The 17,868-nt window shown below is 44.1% G+C and overlaps 1 protein-coding gene across 1 annotated transcript; it reads right to left on the bottom strand.

Annotated features, from left to right (window-relative positions):
• Window positions 1–148: 148 nt before the first annotated feature.
• Window positions 149–15,165, bottom strand: LOC149353254 (uncharacterized). The gene is made up of 6 exons (XM_089582430.1): window positions 15,032–15,165; window positions 14,376–14,504; window positions 11,284–11,519; window positions 5,889–6,069; window positions 1,494–1,619; window positions 149–589 (listed from the first exon to the last, which is right to left on the bottom strand). The coding sequence occupies exons 2-6, from the start codon at window positions 14,475–14,477 to the stop codon at window positions 206–208; spliced, it is 1,029 nt and encodes a 342-aa protein (XP_089438556.1). The 5' UTR covers window positions 14,478–14,504; window positions 15,032–15,165; the 3' UTR covers window positions 149–205.
• Window positions 15,166–17,868: the final 2,703 nt, after the last annotated feature.

The raw sequence follows: 17,868 nt of genomic DNA, 5'->3' as shown, positions 1-17,868 counted from the left end.
GTTGAGACCATCAAGCTTAACCCTGTAAAGCTTCAGCAAAGGCCATATGGAAAAAAAACTCCAAAGGCTTCATGGCCATATGGAAACAAAAGTAACCTTATTCAATAGACACACATTAAATGTAACAAAAATAAAGCACACATTGAAATGAGCATAGATCTTGTTTATTTTCATATAGCCAGTGTCTATAATGTATAAAATTATTTCATGGCATATTTTTCCCGCAAGCTACCCAGATGCTGTTATTTTTATGGTCAAAGTATGGCTTAAACATGTCTCTGATCTTCATTGTGTATGACCTGGTAGTCAGCATGGGGCTGGCTTTACCAGAAAGCAGCCACTCAGAGTTATCTGATGCCATGCTTATCAGAGAATCATTCCTGAAAGCAACAGAATCCCTTGGCAAGAGCAGCCAGTTTGCCTTGTCAACCTCTTCGTGGTTTCTGGTTTCTGTAGTGCTAATTTCACTCAGTGCTCTAGTCAGCTTGAAAATTTCACTGTTCCCAACATATCCACTGCTTGCCAGGAGCCATGGTGACTGGTCTTGCTCAACATCTGTTATGTGAGAACTTTTAGGGTGATCTGCAGCCTGTAAACATCAAAGCAAAATGTTTTAATTTAAGCGAAGCTATGAGTGCATTAAAATAAAACGATTTATCTTTTCCTCGAATTACACAATGTCAAAAAGTCCCAACCCACTACAGCAGCACAGTAGCTAAGCACGAGGTTGCAGGGTCAAATCTCAGCTGTAGCAACATTTCAGTAAGGCTGCAATGCAAAAAAATGCCAGTATGCTAAGCGATGTCAGTGCATGCTCTTTAAAGAATACCAGGAGGTGAAAATCCAGATTCTTCTCAACTATGAAGACTTCTGCAAGTAACCTTGTGTTTGTTGTCTCACGAATATTACCTGCCCATAGACAACTGCACTACACATGAACAAAACTAAAGGCTTGTTTTCGGTCAAAAAGTTGCTTCACTGTTGCGTAATAAGCCGACTCCTGCTTTTCTGACCCATGAAGCTCCATGCATCCTGAAGCGCCAGCTTGAAGCTAGCGCTACCCGTGGCTCAGCTAGAACTACCTCGATGCCCGCAACAGGTCAGCTCCGCATATAGGTCAACCTATATGCAGTAATACATGTTTTTTAGATGTTTCATAAAAAGGAAGGAAAAGCAGTTGCTATTTTAGCAACTCAATGCATACAACAGTGTTCTACCAGAAATGTTATTGCTGTGACCGTCGCATCACGTAGAGCACCGCCTTCAGCTGCATCGCATTTCAGTTTGCTGTTTTTTCCATTTAAAAACTCTTTTACTTAGTATGTTTTAAAATCTACCGCAACAAAAAACGAAAGCACATAGACATATAGGATGCGGACATCATCTCAAAATGGTCAAAACCCTCCAGGAGCAGCTATTAGTTGATTTTGCATTCAACGTGACAACAGCTCTCTTTTGACATATTCACATTAACGCCAAACATATTTACGCACCAGCTTGCTAAATGTGCCAGGTGTATCCTCTTCATCCATAGACACTGCTTCAATCGAGCTGGATGTTGCCGACAGGGACTTCGGTAGGGAAGCAGCCACCACTTCGTCTTCACCACTGCAGTTGTCCTGCAACAGAGTCAGTCACGTGCTTTGAAACAGCTGCACGTACCAATTCTGCACTTTGACTTCACGTTTCATATTTCTGAACACTTGCAGGATCAGAATGAACAACTGCTGCTACATCCGAGCTAGTGCTTTTCCTAAACCATTAAAGAATCCATGTGGTTTTGTTCTGCACTCTCTTTCGATAAGTAAAATCACGTATTAAAGGACTAGACACCTGATTTTCGTTGCATGTTTTCTTCTTTCAAATGATGCGTTAAGCCATTAGAATACTGGTTTGGTTTGGTTTGGTTTGGTTTATGGGGTTTAACGTCCCAAAGCGACTCAGGCTATGAGGGACGCCGTAGTGGAGGGCTCCGGAAATTTCAACCACCTGGGGTTCTTTAACGTGCACTGACATCGCACAGTACATGGGCCTCTAGAATTTCTCCTCCAAAGAAACTCAACCGCCGCGGCCGGGATCGAACCCGCGTCTTTCGGGTCAGCAGCCGAGCACCATAACCACTGAGAATACTGACAGTATGTGTGGTTTTCGCCTACGACCACTAAATAATTCATAATTGAATTTCTTTTCACAGTGTTTGAGTTTTGGTTTCATCAACCGAACAATGGCTGTGACGTGTAGTTGGACTTCAGGTCACATGAAGCATGGAAAAACACTGCAATATAAAAGCTGATACGTAGTTTTAATTGAATCCAACACTTAAACCGGCCTTCTTTAAGAGCTGGAATGACAACAAACAGTGCATCAGCAGTTATATTTCCTGCCTCACATGACGTAAAGACCAACTACACGTCACAGCCATCGTTTGGTTGACAAACCCGTAAACAAACCAGGATCAAGAAGCAATTCAATTATATGGTTTATGGGGGTTTAACGTCCCAAAGCAACTCAGGCTATGAGGCACGTCGTAGTGAAGGGCTCCGGAAAGTTCAAACACCTGGGGTTCTTTAACGTGCACTGACATAGCACAGTACATGGGCCTCTAGAATTTCGCCTCCATTGAAATTCAACCAGCATAGCCAAAATGGAACCCGCGTCTTTTGGGTCAGCAGCCAAGCACCATACGACTGAGTCACCACGGCAGCGAAATTCAATTATAGTTTAATCAGCACTCATAGGAAAACATCACAGGGTGATCCATCTATACTGATGTCTAACGCATCATTTGAAATAGGAAAACACGCAAGCAAAAATTTGGTGTCTATAGTCCTTAAAGAAGGCCCCTAGTTTCCTGCAATTCAATGAAAAATCATGAACTTCAGCATTTTTGACGGAACTGCATATTAGCAGTCACATTTTCAGTTTTCAATATTGTGCATGTTCATATTGGAAGGAATAATAGAATAATGGGAATCGAATTTAATCGTCTAAATTCTCTTGCAAGGTGGAGCCTGGTAACAAACAAAGTTCTGCCGATGACTTTACAAGCTTACTGCTTCATCTGCTTAAGCAAGCTTGCTCATGAAGCGCTGCGGCTCTAGCAGCAATCCGTTCGCACACTTATATGGGAAGACTCATAACCTAGGCACCTGTCGAAAACAGTACTGCCCTATTTGCACAAACAGAACGAGAGTTTTTTTTCTTAAACCGTCCACTTCAGAAAACAGCTCACGTTCTGGAACCAAGCTACGTGTATAGCTTTAATGCAACAACATTAAGGCTTCTGTTCAGTCGTCCTGACGCACTGTGGTGTCGAGAAACCCAAGTCACACGTATGTCTGGAATGAAAATAATTGAAAAACAGGACTTTTAATGTGAATTAAAAATTGGTGCATGTTAGGCAACTCAACTTTGTACAGTAATTCATTTTATGTAAAGAAAAATTTCTATAACTTTTAGTCAGGACTCAAACTCATGCCCCTTTGGCTGCCAGCCAAGCAAACTACCGACTAAGCCACATAAGCATGTTGATTTGGCTGAGGTACAAGTGGGGGGAGGGAGGTAGCTTAATCTGAAGCTCAGTAATGTCGTAATTAGTGCAGTGAACTGCAGATGTGCTAAATAATGAGATACTAATTAGAATAACATTATGTGTGCAAATTTCAGTGTGGATAAGCTATGTGGAACTGTGGAAGACAATGTGGAAACTAGTTGTGATAAATGCGTGAATAAGAACAAAGAACAGTGACTCGGTGTGAAGTGAAACTGCTGAAGGGAGCCATTAACGCTGTCACTTCAAAGCCTTAAAGATGGAGGTTGCATGTGTCCCCCTAATTTTTATTTTTCACTGTTCTTTGATATACCTACACAGTGAGCTCAATCACCAGGCTTGTCAGCCACGAGGAAAAGACAACTTCTCGAAGACCTAAGGCCACTGAGGCAAAACGTGCAGCACACACTAACGAGAAAGAGTTGCTACAATGCAAAGAAAGCGGCGCGGGCTGTTGAGAAAGAAGAGAAGGCAGTGAAACAGCCGCATGGAGTAGGGAAGGAAAAAAAAGGAATGAATGGGCACTGCACTATGCAGATAGAGACACGAAACACTGAGGCAAGAAGTGGCAGCGCAGTCGCCGCTCTGTGCGAAAGACTTGCCGCAGAAATATTGCAGATACTTTGTTCTACATTCATGAAACTTAAAATTTTCTGCCAAAGAAAATTAGGGGCCTTAGTAATAAAAATTAATCACACGAGCTAAAGTAATCAAAAAGCAGTGCAGAAAGATGTCTGTACTATACATTAGCTTTCTTGCAGTTTTTACATTTCGTGAAAATGCCAGCATCTGCATTTTTCACGACGCGACCGCACATGCACACATCCCCTGGCGTCAGCATCGCAAGCACACTGGAAGTGAAAATGAACTGGCTGGCTACACCGTACACATTGCTGCAGTCGTCGTGCTGACCATTGAGTGTGACACACCTAACGTTTTGTGTCGCGTATGGCTGTAATTCTCAATGTATGAAGGGAAGTGTCCTCGGATTTTTTCGGTTCCCGAGCGCTTCACGAAACCGTCTTCGACGCAAAGCATGCATCAAAGCTGTTCACCAGCTTTACAATCACAGCTGCCCTTGAGAGCCATCTCAAGAGTGAGTGGAAATCACTTTGTGACAGGTACAGACGAGGCACTGAGCTTAGACACGTGTGCACTCTATGTTGAAGCCTTTTTTTCATGGGCAGGAAAACCCTGGATGTCAAAGCGGCACCCAGACTTCGCCCCGACGCTTTTCGCTTTTTCAAGCAACAAGGCTAAACGGGTGAGTGCTCTGAGCCGTTATCAACGTGACTGAGTGAATAGCAAGAAAGAAGCCACCGGAGAAAGCTGCGTTATGCATGTGCTCGCATCATATGTATCAAGAGCTGCGAGTGTGGCATCGCCGCCAAGAACCAAGGAAAGCAAGGAAAACCAAACATGTTCCGCAGCAACAAGGCAGCACTCAGCTATATGGAGGAGGCCTCTCCGTCCGGCGCAGTACCCTACCAGTCAGGTTCCAGCGTTGTATGCCAGGTTGCAGCACAAGAAAATGAGAAAGGCGGATTTGGAGCATATCCATGCCAACCTTTGCATATCCATATCCATTACAGACCTTTAGCATACTGTGACACAAGTAAATTTACATGACACTTCAACGAAAGATCTCTTAAAAGCAATGATAAAGAACGGTAGCATGATGCAAGTGCATATGTCGATGGTGCTCACCCACCATAGATGGAGCTGTTAAAAGTTATGCAGGGACTACTGCATGTTTGCCTACAAGCAAATAAGTAAAGACTTTGGGTAATCAAACAAACAGACAAGAAGACATGTTCTAATCAAATGAGCACTGCTCAAATCTTCAAATCATTTTCAATTAAGCACACATCACACTGAGACCCCACAGCCACTGAAGATCACCAGTGTCTACAGTTTTGGTGCATCATGCAATAGCGTTCCCACGCACTAGCAGAATTTGAACCCCATGTGACTGCAGTTTTAAGCCCGCATGTTGAACCACTCTGCCACACATAGACTGCTGTTCAATACATCTTGTTCGAGCTGCAAACACAGGAACGCATTTGGTTTTGCCCAACAAAGGCCCTGCTTGGTATTAAATTGACAGGATGGCATTCCAGGGAACAATGACTGTTTCATTCAGGCGTTGCGGATTTTATACCACTATGTGGGACACGCTGGCAAACTATGTTGCACCATGCATGCCACAAACACAGCACCCTTGCTGCGTCACAATAATACAACTGTAACACATAGCACAAGAACAGTGCTAGAGATAAACTGGAGGTTCAATGCCAATGAGCAGGTTAGTGGTTCCAACACTGCATGCATTACCCACCATGTCACACAGGAGCCAAGATTCATTCGAGTCAGAGCCTTTAGCAGGTTCCTTGTAGCTCATGCCTGGCATGCAGGCATGTTGCAACTTGGCAGAACCGAACCTCCTCACTGCTTGCTCCAGCTCTGTCTCCCCTGTTTTGGAAAAGTGCAACTGTGGCACCACTGTGGTCACGTTCGGCCTGCACAGAGGCATGCAATGATGAAGAATTAAATATGTCGCAAGGACTCCACAAACAAAAAGGCTATTTTTATAGTCCACATGTTTAGCAACATTATTTTATGATGGCTATATGCCATGCACAGTGATGCCATCTTTCTCACACAGGATGCAATGATCAAAGCCTTCCTTAACACTAATTTTTGCAGCTTGCGTGCTTTGCATGACAATGATAAGGATGCCAATGACAGCAGTTTAATTTTGGCTCCAATGTCAATTCAAGTACGACACCATCAATTTAGTCACATCAGTTTCATCTGCCCTCAATGTAAATAAACAGCAGGATGCATGTTCGGATTTTCAAGTTGTTTTTTTTTTCTTGTTTTTTAGTGCACTGAGCCTAACCTACTCTTTCACTTGATGGTTGCTTGAAAGCTTAAGGAAGTTGCTCACATCTTAGCTTCTCATGACGCAGCTTATTCAAAAGAAACTTCTACAATGGCTTATTCAGGCTTAAAAAAGAAACTTGTGCAAAAAAAAATTGTAAGTTCATATGTATACACAGTATGATCTCCATGATACGGTCACGGTTGACACGAATTTGTAAAATTCCTTGGCTGGAGTACATTGTGCACATATGCAGATGTGCAAAGTTTCTAATTTCTGAACACTCCTTCGCGACACATGGATGTTATGAACATGCGAGCGAATACCACACCCTTGAACATTTAAGCCCTGCCAACCATCCCGACATCAAGATCGCCAGTCACACAGTACGCACCACGTAGTGGGCGGTGGTTTGAGACCTTAAATAAATCCTGCCAGGTGTAACCAGACCTCCATGAACGTATTTCCCATGCTTCTGCACATGGGTTTTGTTTGTTTTGGATGGCACTAATTTCTGATGCTACGAATATTTTCCAAAACATCAATCTTATAGTGTACAAATAAATTTCTAGAGTTTGACCTCACAGCCAGCCAAGAAAGCAGAAAAGAAGTGCGGCCATTTCATGACGATAAAAGGCTTGTCAATGCAGCCCACTCGTCAAATTGAGGTTAGAGACCCTTGTACAAAGGCCATGCAACACCTAAAAGCTGTCAAGTGATCAGTAACCCATGCCCACCAAGTAGCACAAGCACACACAATGGCAGCACTGATGTGGCTGCCATGTCATGTGCTTACACACTTCCACATGCTTGCGCCTAATTGCAACATAATGTAAAGGGGTAGCTGTTCGACACAACAGTTGTAAAAAGTTTTTCAGGGATGTGTCATGTACAGACCGTTTACAGCGCGCAGTTCTTCCGTTTGTGACCAGACGGCGCCACACGTGCGCTCAGAACACGGCGCCATTACGGGCCTTGCAAGTCCCCGGCGTGTACGCCTTGATGCAGCAGTGGAAAATTAGCGGGTGCTGGCCAATGTGTTGTTTAAACGATGTGAAAAGGCAGAGGAAATACGTGCTGTGTTGTGGCTTGCAAGAATTGCGACAGAGAGTTAAAGGTGCGGGATGCGGTCGTTTGCGAGCTTCACGGAACCGAAATGCACAAGGAGGTAATGCCAATGTTCGCGCCCGTTCGCCATGCACCCTTTCCGAACTGGCGAACGCAACAAACATGTTCGCCAGCCAATAAAGAAAGGTTTCGATCTTGAAAAATCTGCGAGGGCAAGTGCACAGCACAGCCGCATGAAGAAGCTGTTCCACCACCGAAACCGTCACTTCGTGCTCTCAGTTGATGTGCACTGTGCTGAGACCCCATTGCTCGTAAGTTATGGTGTACTGCCATTAGTAAAAGGAGCGCCCGAGGCCGAATTAGGAACGAAAAAAAAAAAGACGAATTACGCTCCTACATACCGCTACTGTTTATTATGCACTGCACAGCCATGCGAGCGGACAGCGCTTACAGTCAGTCCGTGTATTACGGGCCGTCTTGGTGCTACTTTTCAATTTTGCCCCAAGTAGCGCGGTTTTCGTGGACTGTATTCAGATTAAAGCATCTGCTTTGCGGTTGTTGTGCTGGGTGGTTGTCATTTGCTCGCGATCCATGCGAGATAGCCATTAAAAGTGACTCCACACGCTCAGAGTGAAGCTGATTAATTGCATCTAACGAGACCACGAGCATTTCCATGTCTGCATGCCGAGCGTCAAGCGTACCAAAATTTTTTATGTTAGGCTGATGGGTGTCTGCCCACTCCTTTACAACTGTATCTTGCCAAATACTGCCTGCCTGCCTGAACCCAACCATTAGACGCAGCAGCCTTCGCGACGAGGCGAGCCCCGAGCAGTCAGGAGGCGTGTAACGACGGCATGATCACGTGATCAAAGATGGCAGCCCCCATGATACGGTGCTGTAAAACATCTATACACTCAATGGCAACGCCACTTCTCTTTCAGATGAGCCATCTATCTGTTGTCTCACCTAAACAAGGCCCCCACATGCAGCGCCACCTACGTTACAACCACCAAACCTCAACCTGGATAAATCTCAGTTCCTTTTCAGTTCTCACCTGGGATTTTCTGTGTCATGTCTATGAACTGGCATGCGAGTATGCTACTCAGCCACCCGCCACTCACAAAGCCCTACTCGTCCATGCTGCCGGCAATGTACTGCTGTGTTGGGAACCCCAAAACCTGAACACAGCTGCCAAGAGACAGCACAACCAGGTCCAGTTTCTGAAGAGTTGTTGGCAATGCTAAGTGGCGCAAAAATTTCCTCTGTTCTCAACGCTAAAAATGCATTCTACCAGCTAGTCTTAGATAAGGCAAGCTCGTTACTGTGCACTTTCTTGACACGCTGGGGGTGCTACAGTTTCCTCAGGTTCCTTTGAGTCTTGCAACAGCTCCTGGACTCTTCCAGCAAGCCAGACAGGGTTCCTGAGCGGCAACTAACCATCAAGCCCTTTTTTGACATCCTTGCGGCATCAAAAAACCTTCAAGAGCATGCAAGCAACCCAAGGCAAGTGCTGGCCATCTCCAGATCCAACAACCTGAAGCTAAACAAAGAAAAGCTCCATCTGGGCTTTACTTCCATAACATAGCTTCAACACCAACTCTCGCCTTACGCAATTGCTCCAGACCAAACAAAGGTGACAGCCACTGAATCTATGTCACACGAAACATGAGATGAGAGAAGGCAATCGAAAGCTATGTCAAACGAAACATGAAATGAGAGAAGGCAATTGAAAACACAATGGGATTAAGAAAAGCAGAGTAAAAGCTTCAACAAGCGATGAAGAAAACCGCCAGGTAACCTAATCAGCTGACATTTCTCTACAACGGCTTCGCAGGAAAAAATAAACTTCCACATTACATTCCTCCGGAAGAACACTCACTTGCCCTAACCTCTGCTAAAACTAATACTTCTAAATACAGTTACTTCCCTAGAATTGTCAAAGACTGGAAGTCCTTGCTGACACATGTATTTCAATGTGCAGATTTCGTTGGCGAACTGGAACGCCTCTTTACAAGCTAAATTTGTGCAAATTTGTGAGTTTCTGTATTTCATACATTTCATCCGCTCCTTTTAATTGCATGTAGAAAGCATATATTTCACTCCTGCTTGGGCCAAGCATTCACCTGCAGTATTCTGAAATAAATATTTTTGGTTATTATGCTTCTGGGCACTGTGCATTGTGGAAGTCAGACAGATGCAACAACCACAGAAAGTTCAATGAAACAGGTTTAAAATAAACTTTTGACAGGTTTAGCATTCCAATGGCGATCGTCTCAGACCAGGGACCACCTTTCCACAGCGGTGAGCTCAGAAAGTTCTTCAGTGACAGACTGACACACCGGCCATCTTCTCTTTTGTACCCTCGCAGCAATGGCCAAACGAAGAGAATACAGACCATCAAGTCGATCATATCCAAAACAACCGATGAAGGCAAGGACCAAGCAATAGTGCTTATCACTCCACACCAAAATCGGGACAAAAATCACCAGCTGAGCTTCAGATATGTAGAAAGACTCACACATTCTTACCAACTCTACTGAATGCCTTGAAACCAGGCTTTCCAGCTGGCCCTCGTCAGAATCTCCTGCAAGCAAGCCCACACAAGTGCGCTACCACGTGCACACAACAAACTTTCCCCTGCTCTTTCCTAGTCAACCCGCATGGCTCCACAATAATTGCAATTGGACAAAAGTCACTGTAATAAACATGGGCCCAGAGCCTTGAAGATATTGTCAAAACAGACGCTGGAGGCATATTCATAAGAAATCGAATCCACCTGTGACCTCGAACAGCGGTGGAATGTCCTGTTGTGCAAACTTTGCCGGAAGAATATGAGATAATCGACCCTAGCCCTCCACAACAAAACCGAGAGTAAGAGTACCTGGCACTTCCTCCTCAACCACCCCAAATACCTCCTCACCCACATCACACAACTAGCTCAGGAAGAAAGAGCAAGCCTCCTCCGCATTATGAAAACACAAGGAGTAACTGCAGATAACCAAGATCTTCTGTATGCAAATTCCTTAATTCTCATTAAAGAAGGGCGTGTTATGCAATATGCTCGCACAACGGCAATGTCGCTTCTCTTCCGGTCATGCCACCTCTTCGTAGCCTCCTCAACTAACAGGGCCCCACATTTAACAACCCCTATGTCACAGCAACCAAACCTCAATCCTAAATAAACCCCAGCTCATTTATGTCACAGCAACCAAACCTCAATCCTAAATAAACCCCAGCTCATTTCTGTTCCCAGTTGGGCTGGTACATGTTGTCAGTCCCTCCTACAAAAGTGAAACATAACAGGGTGCAAATGAAGAGAAAGGGAGAAAGATTAGCCAAAACAATCACACTTTTGATGCTTCAGAGGGAAGCACCAGCCCTCAGTCAGGCACCTTGAAAGGGACAACTAGCATCAACCAGGTATATACCTGCTATAATTCAAGTTACTAACAGATTCACTCAGAAGTTACTTGATGCAGTGGACTGAATTCACTGTTCAGGACTAACAACACCTCAGGAGAGACATCACAACAACTTTCTTACTCCATACACAATTTTTCAGAGTACACTATCAGATGGCTTTCCTTCCAGAAGATTCAGCTTGCACCATGGTGCCATCGTCTAGTTCCACGCTCCCTATCTGCTAAAGGTAATCACAAAACCCACGTTTACTTTTGTGTTTAGAGTACCTGCAACGAAATGTAGCATTTGTAGCACTGCTCTGAGGGCAAAGAGCCAAACCCTAGCAGTTTATACTGCATGCATCCTCTGTTATACTCACAATTCAAGGTCTTCCAGGCAGGAGAATGCATTGCAATCACTTTTCAGTGTGCCCGCAGTGTAGAGCTGAAGCAGGGAGAGCAGGCTGCCTTGATACTGATGCAACCTGGCCAAGTCCGACTCGAGCTGCCTCTCCTGCTCAGCAGTAAGCAAGTCAACCTGACGCCATAACTGGTCCTTTCGGTGGCAAATGGTAGCTATCTGCTGGTTGCAGGCTGTGTCTACATCATCTCTGAGCTGAAAGACAAATAAAAATGTTGAGATAATTGTGAAACCCTGCTTAGAGCCTTGGATCAGGCTACAATCTGTAGCTACAAAGACTGAAAATTGAACACAGCACACAAAGCACACGGTGGACAAAGGAAGGCAAGGCAAGGCACAGGCGCTGAACTGTCCAAAAGTTTATTGCTCTGACCTTTCGGCAAATATACAGAAAGCATCAAATAACAACAAGAACTGACACAGATGGTCAGGCATCAAAAACAATGATCAAGTAGGAAAAGAAAGAGAAACATCTAGCTTTTGATAACAGCTCCTGGGCCTTTGAGCTTCGGGCCAACAAGCCCCTTCTCCCTTTTTGATTTAGCTCACTCCAAGTTGGTTATGAAGTGTAATTCATGCTTCAGGAATGCGATCAGTAATCATACGACCACAAGTTGGAAGAAACCTTTTTAAGTCGGACGCGCAGACTAGAGCAGGCCGGATACCCGCCGACAATCTTATTCTCAGGAGTGGAGGCTTTGCTACATGCAACAAAAAAGGCACGCTCTATTATAACCGACAGCGTCAATTAAGCAAGAAAAGATGTTCACAATCATACCCTACGCACACAAGATTTCACACAATTTCAGAAAGGAAGAAGAGTCGGACCAGATGTTCTTTTTTCAGTTCCAGATCGCTTGTCAAGTCTGTGCAAGCGAATGAATCAAATGGGTACAGAAACTACAGTGGCGCCAGAAAACATCGCCAGCAATTCGTATCATGTGCTGAAGGAGTCATTTATTCTATTCCTTTTTCATGCGGTCATGCATGCATAGGTCAAAGCAGCAGATGTCTAAAAGTAAGACTAAAAGAGCACACCTACAATGTGACGAGATAAATTTCCCGGCATCTGGGCAGTGCCAAAACACAAGCATGCTGCGCAGATGCAGAGACAAAATCACTCGTGAGATTACTGAAGCAGCAAACATCGCCAGCCTGAACGCTGCGTTTATACGCCTTCCATAGACCTTCTGTAAAAGGAGTTGACTTTGCTATCAGGAGCTGAATGATTCTTCTTTTTTTTCCCACTTAGTCACTTTTGTCAATGTCTGGCTATCTGTGCCAGTTCTTCTGCTTGCTACTGACACATGCTATAGGTCGGAGCAATAAACTTCAGCTGACGGTATAAAGACTGCTTTCAAGGAACCACGTCAGTTTCTGTGGCTGGATGGCTACAAAGAGGTTTTCCTTTAGTGTGAAATGCACTGCTTTGTCATGCTATCATCACAACACAAATGCAGCAGCGAATACACAATATCACCAGCCCATTTTTTTTGTGTGTGTTTTAAGACAACATGCACAAAGGTCTTGACTGCACAGAGTGTCACGATGATATTCTGGGGTAAAGAACACTAACAGTCTTAATGCTCAATTCATGCTCTGTGACAATGTTTAACACTGCCAAGTGCCGAAATGCAAGTTAGAAAATTTATGGACAGTTTTGTTCCAATGTGGCATGCATGCATAGCACATACAAGGTAATTCATGATAAGGGGCGATCATAGACTATGGCACTAAGAACCAAGACAGGTTACAGCCAATGCCACTCATCTCATCTCACCATGCACAAATTACCTCTTGTTCAACATGGCTTTGTCTGGCCAACAAAAAATGCAAGGTGCATTTGTCAAAAGGTGATGACCAGCCAAACCAAATGGGCTTTTTGATTTCTTTATAGAGAGATAATTTATCCATATAAAAACCATTAAGTACAATAAAACAAAATTAAAAATTTACATTAATTTTTCCTTTCAACTGCCCAGTCACAACACAAGACATGGCCAATCTGTTAAGCAGATCACATGCACATACTGGATGTTTGATTAGCTGTGGTCTAGCTGCCCCAGCCAGCACCCAACACTATGTAATGTTACTACCAGTGGCTACAAGCACATCAATGCGACAGCAGAGCATGGTGCCAAAGCAACAATGCTCTCCGATCTTTACTAGCAAGCCACTGCACAAGTGGACGAGTGGAAAGTCTCCTTGACTTATGTACTCAATAAGCAACTGGTACTATCAGAGGAACTGAATAGCCCAGAGCAGAATCGTAATCAGAAAGTTATCATCACAAGCGACCAGGGAGATAACAGCAGTCAATGAAGCTGTTCACCTGCAATTATATAGCACCTATGTGGACAACTGCAAGGGACAAAAAAACACCCACAAGGCAGCTGTCACAATGCTGAATGTGGCACTACCAGCCAGCTACTAGGCTCATTTCCACGCACCTATTTATCTTTGAAATCTGATGGCCATAGCTTAGCAATAAGTGGGTGAAACTTGGGGTACTTTTGTGTAATGTCGAAAAAAAAAAATATTCAGTGAACTTCATGCATGTACAGGGTCCAGAAGCATAATAAATTTACCTGAAAAATACTGTGATAAACACGCAGCGGCGGAGAAACATTGTTTAAAAACTCTGAATTTGATGTTTCTGCATGTTGCATAACCAGGGCAATAGAAGGTGGGGAGTGGCAGTGGCACTTGCGCACTCCGCCGAAAATGTATCTTTGCCGCATGCCCGATGCACATGCATTTCAATAAGGCGCCGATAGAAATTACTAGAATATATACTTTAGTACGCAGTATCCTCTAGCGCATGGCCATTGGGATTTTCTACGCAGTATCCTCTAGCGCATAGCCATTGGGATGCCGTGTAATGGCACGCGCTACTGTGCTCCCAAGATGTTATCAATGAAGCAGTCATGAAATAAGCTCGTTAACCAGTTTCCCAATTGTAAAGCAGGCGTTAATAAGCAAGCGGGATAAAGAGCGAGGGTTAAACAATGGTGCCGAATACAGACGTAACTTCGCACAAATGCTACTCACAGTTTCGCAGTTTTTTTGGAGACATTTCCGACTTGTTTCTATTTCGTCTATCAGTTCTTGAGCTTTTTGTACCTTCTTCTGAATAGTTTCGATGAAGTCCATGTTGCCAATGCGTAATGTTTCCGTGTTCTGCAAGCAAGAAATAGCCGATTACAACTTGCTAAATGACAGCTGCGTTCAGAGAAATTACGTACCCGTATCCTAACAAGCGTTAGCGTTGTGAACACTTCTCTTGCGGAGTTCCGCTCATTAACTTCACGTCGCGTGAAAAATTTCAGCGCCCTGTCCAAAAACGCTCGGGCAACACACATACGCAGATATTTCCTCAAGAACTCGTAAGCTAGGCTTAGTATGCGCACAGGTGGTTTCCGACATGAATCGGAACAAGTTAACACACAGACTTAAAAGAATACTTAGGGTGACCAGGCTCTCTGTGGTTTCCTTTCGCTGATGAGTAGCAAAACAGATGACTTCACGTGTGCATTAAAAGAGACCTCTAACCGGTACCTACTAGGTAATCAGCTGCGGCCGGAACTACGTGCGACATCAAAACGCTCCCGTACGCAAACAGAGCTATGCACTTCATGAAATTAAAGATGCACTTCAGCTGCGCTTCTACTAAACCACAGCCTCGTAGACTAAACACGAAGGCTCACCTTACATAACAGAGGAGAGCAGCCAAGACCGCACCACACGCACCAAGCGCACCCGCGAAGAGGTCACGCCGAGAGAGAGAAAGAGAGGGAGCAGAGCAAGCTAAAGTCCAGGGCCCTGGGCGTAGAGCAAGCAAGCGAGGGCGTTAGAAGCAAAGGTGGCAAAGGTTTGGAGGGCGCTAGAGGACTGCGGGCACAGAGGGCACCAAAGCAGTGCAAAGTCCTTTGCGCTAGGGGCTTTGCGCAGCGTTGCGGCGCCAGGAACCGAAAGCTGCTGCATAAAATGCTGCACGTAATGAAAACAGAAGCAGCACTCACGCTGTTCGATTCCTTTGTCGAAGCGGGGTTGCAGTCGATGTCACTATGCGATGTCACTGTGCGCCAAATGCGCTACTTGATGAAAGATAAAAGAGATAAGTAGACTCAGGACAGGAAACATAAAAATCGGAAAAGCTTGGCGTTGATACCCCATTGCAAATAAACGTGTTTGTTCAAGCAAGATACATACTGTAGTATTCTTTAAGCAGCGAAGACAAATAGTCCCGCAAAATGTTAAGAGGCGAGCACGCTTGTTTCAAGCCCTGGAGTGGCGTGCTGCGGGACAAATACCGTGAAATCAACGCGCTTTTTCTTTTATTATTCGTGTAGCTATTCGGCATCGCTTGCGCAATGATTACCTGAGAGAACCGCTACCAGCATTGAAATTTCACATCTTGTTCTCCGCCGACCACAGCTCAAGCCCTCTAGATAACGACCTTGGGACCGCTTCGGTGTAGTGTCATAGAAAAACATACTTTACCAATATCTTTCTCTATGGTAGTGTGGCAAACATGCGGGGATGGGGGTGCGGCCGACGTGGTAGCTGGGCCTGCCTGCGAAGACTTATCACCAAGACAAACAAGGATGGTTGAGCCAGTTCCTGGCTGTTAACACGAAAAATGATGCTGTGTAGCGCTAATGAGCCACTCCACTTTGTTACCTTTGCTTTTCTTAACGCCTGTTCAGTCCTTCTACTTGCCAAGCAAAAGGCCTAACTGGCTGAACACACCTATGTCATAGAGGAAGTAAAAATTTCTATGCCTATTGTGGTGTTCTCATGTTACATCTGTACCACATCTTGATAACACATGGCAGCTAGCTAAGCTAGACAATAAAGACATCTACTGAACATGCATGAACTGCTGCTAAACATTCGCTGCACATATCCTGTCAATCTCGTCCAACACTTGCTGCATAATATAGCGAGCGGGTCCAATGCTCTGTAAATTTTGGGTTGCATTTTCCTGGTATGCTTATTTTTAAAATATTCCACTATCTTTCTTGTAGGCGTACTAGGTTTTGATTTACCATCTTTTCCACTGCATGTGGAACGAAGACCTTCACATAGTTACCTGCTCTAGACAAGTACGAAAGCACACGAAGCGTCAAGGAATACAAACCCTGCATTCACCTCATTCATCCAGAAAAATCTTTGCGCCTCCTTATACAGAGTCTTCCATATGTATCTACTGAATATTAAAAAATTTCTTTGCACAAACTACTGGCCTAATCGAGAGCAAATATCGCGCACAAGGTAGCATATTATGGACTGAGTTCTTGGAGAAGTAATTTAACACTGCACTTACTGCAAGTCATCCACCTAAACTGGCAGTAATCAACTTACACACAAGGAGAAAATAAAATATGAAGTGCAGGCAATGGACAAAGATTCGTGAATATCTCACAGTGCCAGTGCAGACGTGCAACTTTCAGTGCAGTAGGAATAAGAGGAGACGAAAAGGGGTGAGAAGAGCTGAGAGACAACTTTTTATCCAAGGACAAACATTCTGCCTAATCAAATTTTCTATGAAAAGTTCTTCCTGCAGGGAAGTGTACAAGCGGTGGGCCTTCAAACCCAAAAGTTTGAAACGTGGAAATTCATATTATGGGGTGCCATTAAACATCCTTTTACTCTTTTGGCTGTAAATCATACATGTTTACATGACTCTTGGTGCACAATCAATTCAGATCAGACTCTAGAATTACCTAGAGAAGCTGAACCCCTTGGACACCCTCAGTGCCCCCATGGTCTAGCCACAAAAGCTACTAGGCTATACTTCGACACGCCTATGCTGCTCTATCATAAGTGCAGTACATTGACGATTGCACTGTACGTATCAACTGCAGTGCTAAAAGATACCTCCTTTGCTTTTCTTCATACATAATACATGTTTAAGATATGCTCCAAATAGTCATTAAGGCTACTGGCTGGCCAGTGCATAGAAAGCAACCAGCAACACACATTTAACAAGAGATAGATGCATTGCTATGTTCATCGAATCATCTACCTCACTAGTTCCTGCTGTTATCGTAAATTTCATTATAAGTATAATGGATGAAGGAATCCTAGAATTACATTGCTTCCTATTTGTAAATAATGTTTTATCCAGCGTCAAAGCTAAGGGTGTGTGAACAGCACTTTTCTGAAGCCAAATTGAATACGAATAAGCTAGCTTTGCTATAAAATCAAATATGAATAGTGTAGTTAAAAACAAATCTAATACAAATAGAATATTTCTGCAATAATTCACTAGTTGTGTGAATATTCATGCAAAACGGTGAAGCTTTAGTGGTGGCGCTATAAATCAAGTTAAATTCTGGCTGCTGAAAAACGCAACACTTATTACTAGGGTTGGTTTATGGTTTATAGGGTGTAACGTCCCAAAGCGACTGAGGCTATGAGAGACGCCGTAGTGGAGGGCTCCGGAAATTTCGACCACCTGGGGTTCTTTAACGTGCACTGACATCGCACAGTACACGGGCCTCGAGAATTTCTCCTCCAAAGAAATTCTAGCCGCCGT

This window comes from Amblyomma mixtum, chromosome 3, assembly GCF_055824585.1.
Source record: "Amblyomma mixtum isolate Tamu chromosome 3, ASM5582458v1, whole genome shotgun sequence".
Classification (NCBI taxonomy): Eukaryota; Metazoa; Arthropoda; class Arachnida; order Ixodida; family Ixodidae; genus Amblyomma; species Amblyomma mixtum.
This window is presented reverse-complemented; position numbering and strand designations above follow the sequence as displayed.